General features: G+C 33.0%; 1 protein-coding gene across 1 annotated transcript; it reads right to left on the bottom strand.

Annotated features, from left to right (window-relative positions):
- Window positions 1-241: 241 nt before the first annotated feature.
- LOC134252996 (sulfotransferase 1B1-like) lies at window positions 242-8,076 on the bottom strand (the record flags this gene model as incomplete). The annotated part of the gene is made up of 3 exons (XM_062735521.1): window positions 7,938-8,076; window positions 967-1,182; window positions 242-562 (listed from the first exon to the last, which is right to left on the bottom strand). Coding segments are annotated over exons 1-3 (565 nt in total), but the record flags the coding sequence as incomplete, so codon positions are not given.
- Window positions 8,077-8,920: the final 844 nt, after the last annotated feature.

Genomic DNA, 8,920 nt, shown 5'->3' with positions numbered 1-8,920 from the left:
TATATTTCCTCCAAAGCATAAAATTGATATATTTATCATGATATTAAATGGTGTGATATCAATACCCTCTTAATAATACCAAAATGAATTCCTCGCTAACTTGAATAGCTAAAAATATAGGTATTTGAATAGTATAGTCAGAATTATCTTTAATTTCAAATATACTTAGTACTTTCAGAAAATAACATTTCATTGATTGAAAATTAACTGGAAAAATTTTAGTTTTACAAAGCATTTTTACTTGGCCCGTGTTTTTCCATGAGAAAGTCCATAAACTGAATGAAAGTGCCGGGAAATTTTGTCGTTTGGATACAATGATAATAAAACGACACTGCTACGTCTTTGGGATTGCGTTGAACAAAAACTGTCTTGCAGCGTTTCTGAAAAAATTGCTGAGGCATATTATTTGGTCGTAGGTGGGTGTTAAACACTCGTGGTGACGTCACGGACTCCAGCACTTCCGGGGTGTTGAATTCTATCATGTGGGTTTCCTTCTTCAGTGGATGGTATTCTGCGCTTTGCTGAATAATCATACTCATGATTTCCCAAGTCCAATGTGTTCCTTGAAAGGATAACTAAAACTATAGTAAAATATAGAATTTTAAAGCTGTCCTTTATAATTTTTCGCTGATTAAAATAAAAGTTGAGGAATTACTGTCCCTCTCCTTTTTATCTCGCATTTCATTTTAAGTCATAATAATACTTGTAATTAAAAAAAACTGATGGATGATTGAAAATTTAACTTGTCTAAATCTAGATCTGTTTTATTTTTCTGATGTTTGACCGTTCAAAAACTTGAATTTTAATACTAAAATGCTCTATGAACATATCCAGATGTAGAACTGCAATAGGTCTATTCTTATAATGAACCTATTTTAAATCCTAGGATTTGTAGGAAAATTACGATCTGATATATTTTATCATTCACTTGTTCCAATGAGGAAAAATGAGTAGCATTGTACAAACCTGCTTTTGGATAAGCACACAGAAAACAGTCTTCTGGTTTGATATTAATCTCTTTCAATCTCGGGAAATTGGTTTTGGGGTTGGGAAACCTTCCCAGTTTTACCCCTCTGGCACTGATGCACTGTCCGCCATATTCCAAAAATTCCATAACGTTTCCATGGCTGTCGCTGACTTTAATAATATCTTCTTCGGAAACTGTTGTTTCATACCGTGTTTCTGTAAATTTTTGGGGTTTTATTGTTAAATAAAATCTGCATAATGACTAAGTACATTAAAATTCGTTATAGATGATGTAGATTTTGGATTTTTGAATAATAGAAGAGACAATTTTATCTAGAGAGTATGGAAGAAGGATGATAAAGGATGTATTCGCTTTAACAAAAGAATTGACCTATAGGAGAGAACAATTTCCCGGAAAAAGTGACATTTAAAAATCCATCTTTATTTGTTGTTTTCTACCGAATATATGTCTAAATTTTTTTAAATTTGTATTTTATACCTAAAATTTATTATTTACAACTTGACAATAAACCTCCAAAGTTGATCGAAACACCATTTTGTCCTTTAAAGCGTTGATTTTTGCATGAATTTTGGCCTTAAAGTCCATCAGGGCAGGCCTGCCCCTAAATAAAATTATGACATTTTGATAGGTTAGGATGTAAGGAATAATTTAAGATAAGATTTTTTTAGGGGCACCCCTGCCATGGGGTCGAAATTCACAAAAAACCTACAAAAAATAAGGAAACCAGATTTTCGAAATCTTCTCTTAATTTATGCCATTCATTCTTATAGTCAGACTAGCTCAGTTGATATAAGTGCTGACTTTTACACCTTGGATACTCTCTTTTTAAAGTCGGGGGTTCGAATCCACCTGGTACAACACTTTTACAGTTTTAAATTTCGCCTTTTCAAAGACTATTTTAATTTTTTTATAGACTTGTGTATTTTTCCTTCAATTGTTTATCCCTTATGCATTCCCATTCTTGATATAAGAAACACTAAAGAGATATCAAATCGTAACAATCCAATGTACAGTTGTCAGTCAGGTGGAACGAACACACTTTCTCCGAGGACAAGAATAACTCACTATGTGTTACTCAATACAGGTATTCCTGGCGACATTGAGCTGCAATGAATTTCAATTGTATATATCCCTTAGAATTTAATCACATTGATTTTGGCTTCATATTTCAGTAAATGCACTCACTTGGATTTCATGTAGGCCTTTATAATTTGCACACATTAAAGACAAGTTTTTATTATATCCACGGATAAATAGCCTAGACATTAAGAATAGAATTTCAGAGGCAGTAGACATTACCTTTATGCGCTATGAGAAGTAAAGACAAATATCAATTATTACATTTGGAGATAACAAAATCAATAAAAAGGGTTCCTCTTATCTCTACTCACTGAAATAAAGATTTAGGAAAAACAAATTGTTATATGTATTCAGCCTAATGTCATTAACCAGAACGGAAATCGACAAGCTTTTTGTAGAGAATAAAACCAAGCCCGGTCCTATAGGTCAGATTCCTATTTATAATGAAGTGATCCTTTATCCAAAACAAAAAAAAAATCACTGGTGTGAAATTTCATATAACCTCTTTAAAATGTGCAATATTGAAAACAATTTATTTTAAGATAACAACTTTAGCTCCATATTTTTTATAGTTATAGATCAACATCAAAGCTTTGCTATTGTATTTCTAATTCAAAGCGAAAAAGTTTCCATGACAAATGTTAACAAACTGTCGAACTGAAAATGAAATTTGTAACATCAATTTCTCTTTGTCCATTCTTTCCAAGCACTTGGAAAAGAATAATTTTTGTTTGTACGTCAAAAGAATAATATACAAAGAAATTCTACAAAAGCTAAAAAAAAAATGTCATTTCGATGCTTAAAAATCCCTTTGTTTCATTTCTCTTATACAAGGACCAAAAGTATATATATTCAATAACATTTCCATTTCTATGTGTTTTCTCTCCGATAACTCTTTGAAACTTCAAAGATAGGGGAGTTGATTTCTTGATCATTTACGCAAGCCAATCGATTGATCATCGTCATGAAATCGAAAAATCTGACAGTTATTCCTTATATTTTACATGCTCTTGATTCCGCCAACCCACGTGCTCTAAGCCCAGCGTCTGTCTCTACATTTGTACCGCCCCGCACGTGATTTTTCTTAAGGGGGATGTACGGCCACTTTTAGTGCAGTGAGAGCAAAATGTAAACATTTCTTCAAATGGCTAAAATACATTATATTTTGATCAAATTTTAAGTCTTTTTGATAAAGATACAATAAATATGCATAACCGAATGCATGTTGTGCATATATAATCTATACTTTTGCAGAAAAATGCTTTTGATATGCTCCTTAGAACTGCGCAGCTACAGAATTCAGCAGAGCCTTAAAAAATCCAAAAAAATATGCAAACTGTGTATTAATGTTCTCTCTACAACCATTTGTTGAGAAAATGTCTAAATTTTGCACTTTTAAATGATAATTTCAAGTTCAAAACAAGGTACCGTTGTCTTCAAAAAGAGTGTAAAGAACCATGAAAGTAGTTCATGGATAGCAGCACGTGGTCTATTTTTAGCACAGAATTTTGTTTTCCAGACCTCTTCTTAAAGCTGAACACTTCTCATAAATAGGCACTGTCAGACGGGTATATAAACCGTTCGCTTTCGTTACACCCGATTGCACACTCGAAACTCGTGGCCGACATGTAGTACTCCTATCGTGGTCTTAGATTTTTTGCGTTTATTTCTTGTTTTTAGGTGCATTTTCTGTTTGTAAATAATGTATTGACCTGCATTTTCCTTGATACTTTTGTCCTGTTTCGGAAAAAATGCGTAAAATTTGATAATTTCATCGATATTGAGTAGCACGCTTTGTAAGATGTACGTCTACACTCGTCGGATCTCTACAGTGAAATACATTGAACTGACTAGCGATTTGCTCCTTATATACGTGTTGTAGGGAGAGCGTTGAAGAACGGGAAATATGGCGGACTATGCCTATTTACGAGTAGTGTTCAGCTTTAATATGGAGGGGCATAACAATCTTTAAATGTAGAAGAGAATTACAGTTGCAAAATATTTCAAATAATATGAACACTTTTAAAAGAGGAAAGGTGTTATAGTGTGGCTTGAAGTAATTTATTTAGTATTATTACCGAACAGTTGTTAAATAGTTTACGTATTAATATAAAAAAAAAATTAAACTCTTTGATTCCAGGTAAGGAAAAATAAGCACCATCAAAGTTAAAAATTAAGAGTTTGTAAGTTTGCCACAGATAAATTATATTATCTATTAAAATTTTAATTATCACCAATAAAACACAAAGAAATTAGACACATAAAATTGATACGAATGACCTTGTTTTAGTACCTACTAGTACGAAGCGTTATCAAAAAGTTCGCGAAATATCTCTATATCTACAAAACCACAATTCAGATTAGATAGCCAAACACAAGTTCTATAAATAGCATATGCTGAAGTTTTGCTCCTTGTTTGTGATGTCACAATCTGAAAATGACGTCATTATTCAGGTACTTTTGACGAAAAATGGTTGTCTCAGTGGAACTCGTTCAACAAACGACTATAATATTTATGGCACATGTATATCTTAGAAATGCCTTTGAAGTAGCGTATAAGAATTTGTTCACAGTTTATTAAATGGCCTCCTATAATTTCAATCAATGATTGGATATCGTTTTAGTGAAGGAAGGCAGATGGTTAAATATGATACTTGTTATGTTGCCCGGTGAAAGCAAGTTTGAAAAGGGATGTGTTTTTTTAAAGCAATATGCTATCAAAGAAAATTATTGGGTCCGTATTTATAGGTGAGAAAAAAATTCCTTAAAATTTAAACAGAATTGTTGACGGAAGAAAAAGAAAAAAATATCGTGTAATGGGATGTTAAAAAAATGAGTCGGGCCATTTCTAGGTAGTAGATCGGGAGAGAGGGCAACCAAATATTTTTATAACAAGTGGTCTTATAAGGCTAGTACATGTTCCATCACATACTTAGTAATGCAATTTTTTTTTAATCTTTGACACTATTTTGAAAAACAAACATAGGATTTTCGGGGCGGGGGGGGGGGGGGGGGGGGGGGGGGGGTGGGGTGGGGGGGTTAACACTCACTTTTTTGCGATGATAGACTAGCATATGCAATGGACCTTTCTTTGCAAACATTGTGCTCGCTTCTAAATTTCATAGAAACAACTCATTATATTTTATCAAGCTTCGTATGTTCAATGAGCGAGAGCTTACAACGTTGTCAACATAATGAGACATGATGCGTTTTTGTGTCCAAACATGACCCCATACAATGTGTGGGTCATTGCAAACATTCTAGCTATTTATGTGAGGTGCCTGAAGGAAATCCTATAACTGCCTATTTTTTCTATCTAACTTCTAAATAAAATAGACATATGTACCAACTTTTCGAATGTAAGACATGTAATTACAATTTATTTTTCATGCACTGCATATTGTTTAACATTTTCAAATTAAATGCTAAGCATCCTCCTTGCAGTGCCCCATTTGAAAATAACTTCTATCGCCACAGAAAAAAGACCCTCCGTAAACACAAATGTTTAGGACATTTTTATCTTTTTTTCTTGAGTTTTAAAGAAACCAACAAATTATCAAGACTTGTTCCATAAAAATTAAATATAATAATGGTAATAAACGGATCTATCCACAGCAGATATATGCACATGCCAACCATGTGCTTAGTGGAATAATATTAACGAGGAATTTCGAGTTGTAAACAGGACAGTTTTCCCCGATTTGCTGGAGTGAGGTTAAAATCGCGTTTTTTCATTAATCAGACGATGCGATGCAACAAATAAAAGTAGTAAGCAGAGTTCCCGAAACTAGTCAAAAATATGTCGGACATTTGTCCTGTAAATTTTTAAAATTCACCGGACAAATCTAAAATTTACCGGACATTAATTTTTTTGATAAAATAAAATCCACTTAAAAGTAATGCAAACAGTTAAAAAAAAATCTTTAATTTATTCCTTTTCTTTCTCTCTCCCTCTATTTCCCATTCAGTTTGTCTTACCAGTTTGCCACTGTAGTCCATGATCAGGAAGACCTTAGGACATCTAAATGAAAAGTTGGCAAATACGTTTTTTTTACTTCATTTATTAAAATATTTTATTTATTAAAATATTTTATATTAGGCCTATGTATCTGGGGTTTGACGTCACTGACGGTGTATGATGACCAGTGCTTCATCATATAAAAATTATGTCCTTTCTGACATATTTTATTTTTAAAATAAAATCTGCAACATGACCTCTTTTGGTTGATTGTTTTACTTAATGTATTATACAGAAATATGTACAAATAATATAAAAATATGCAAATTAATCATGAAAATGATGATTTTAAGTGACGTTTTTGTCGTTTTATTACATAAAGTCAGCCAGTCGCTATTTTTAGAAACGGGGAAAAACGCGCTTGTATTAAATGCTAACAAATGCATGGGGAAAAAATCCAAAAATTAGTTTAACATTTATAATTCTAATAGATTAATTTACAGAGTATAATAAAAATGGTAAGAAATTGTCAATAATCAAGAAGAAATAGCTGGCAACTTGGCTTGATCTTAACCATGTTAACCCTGCAAAGTTCGTCCTGCAAAACGAAAGTAAATTGCCACATTTTTTACTGTCAGAAATACCGAGTGTATATTAAGAAGGAAAATTATTTGTTTGACAGTTTTTTTCAGACTTATGGAGAATATTATTTCATTATGTAGCCTTTTATAGTAGACATACACCGTCTACATTTAAACAAGAATGCACGAGAATAATCTGGCGCACCACTCACGTTTTTTAAAAATTCCTTTGGCTTTGCACGCTGATTAAATATTGAATTAAATGATTTTGTTAAGATTATGTGTCATTGTTATACAGTCTGTAAAAAACTGTCGGACATTTTGACCGATAAAATTAAAATTTTACCGGTCCCATTCAAAATTTACCGGGGATCCCCGGTGGACCGGTGCGTTTCGGGAACTCTGAGTAAGTAATATAACCTAATGATTATTACTAAGTAATTTCTTGTCTTGATGTTATTATGGTCGCATTTATTCTAAAATCATTGTTATTCGAACTCTGTGTGACAGAGGAATGGCGGACGAAATAAACACATGGCCTCAGGAAGACACCCATATGAAAAATCAAATTTTCAAGAATTATGGATAATGACAAGAAAAAAACGAAACAAATGGTTGTAGCCATATTATCAATGAATCAAACTAACTCCATTTTCAATGCATTTTTCATCTCATGAATGCTGTAGCTGCGCAGTTCTAACATGATTAATTTTCTTCTAATTAAGACAAAATAAACTTAATTATTTACTAATTTTGGTCTCTAACTGTAGGTAATTAGTGCATTAGCACTTTGAGTAACTTTGAGCTAGTTTAGTAGAGTATTAAGCGCATTCTTGGTATTTCTTAGTTTACAGCAGACTAGATCCAATATGGCTTGTACATCCCCCTTAACCGCGCCTATCGATGATACAGTGCATTCATGAAGAAATAAAGTACATTAATAACTATTTGTTATTTTATCTCGGACAAAGACATTGGAAATGTAAATATATGTATGTATAACATCCCCAACCCCACCTCTCGATGTATAAAAAAAAAACTAATTACTTTCAATTCAAGGCTAAATAGAAACCTTCTCCAAGGATTAACGATGGGATTCCGACATCGACATTTGAGTATATTTATGTTGACAGCAGCATTAAATGCTTTCTCTAACTATCCCGACAAAATGACCTATCGATGACATTAGTGCGCTGCCGTAAAATTGACCGGGGTAGAAAATGGGACAATACTGAATACACGCCTCCTTTCAAAAAAATATCTAATTATACGCTTATCGTAAACAAAAATATAACCAATCCTAAAAAAAATGTCTCGTATTAATACTTACCCATTACATCTGCACTTTGATCATTCATGATAAAAGTAGTAGATAAATCAGTGGTAAGGAATAGCCAAAAAATATTTATCCAAGCTCCAGTTTACAAAGCTTTGAGTACCTACGGGGGTGTGTAGATCGGTCAAAGTTATGGAAGCGTAGATCTGACTTTAAACAGTTTCCTTCATACACAGAGAGTAGCAATAAAGTCTTTATTCTTTATATCGCAGGTGTCCTGTTAGAAGCAATCGATGTCTATTTAACACTCAAAGACAGGTTTAAATTGAGGGAGATTAATTAAACTAATTTGTTAGCTATATAGTTCTGGTATACATGTTCGATGTAAAAATGTCCTGCATAAATCACCGTATACAACGGGTAACGCGGGGGAGTCGCTAAAAAGTATGGGGGAGTCGTTTTCAACGTATGGGGGAGTAGATTTTCACCGCTTCGGAGTCAGAGGAGATGTGGGTCACGTCTTTTTTCGGTATATATAAGATGTATTTACAAAAAATAAATATCCCACGGAAGATGGCAATAGTTAAGCTTTATCGTGGTCATTTGTCCGGCTATCATATACGTCTAGTTTTCTCAAACACTTCGAAACTATTTGACAGTTTTCATATTTACGTTGATCGGGTAGTAAAAACATGCATTATTTGCACAATCTACGGCTTGCGTAGGGATTCTCATATTTAAAACAGCGAGAGAAAGCATTTATATTTTAATGCAACAACTTAATCTTGACTAGACTTTATAAAAATTAACAATTAAGACATTTTCTCTTCAGACAGTAACGGTTACGTAGGGGGGAGTCGTTTATGGGAAAGCACATCGCAGGGGGAGTCGCAAAATAAAGTCAAATGCATATACTTGGTGTTGTTTTCATCTCTTTTATACTGCCATTACCTTTTTATTTACTCGTAGATATCTATAAATCTATGTTTGGTTATATACTTTATAATCTGAAGTTACGAAAAGAGATTTTTTCTGTG

This window comes from Saccostrea cucullata, unplaced genomic scaffold, assembly GCF_032062105.1.
Source record: "Saccostrea cucullata isolate Sc308-1 unplaced genomic scaffold, CSIRO_AGI_Scuc_v1 ctg19327, whole genome shotgun sequence".
In the NCBI taxonomy this organism is placed as follows: domain Eukaryota; kingdom Metazoa; phylum Mollusca; class Bivalvia; order Ostreida; family Ostreidae; genus Saccostrea; species Saccostrea cuccullata.
This window is presented reverse-complemented; position numbering and strand designations above follow the sequence as displayed.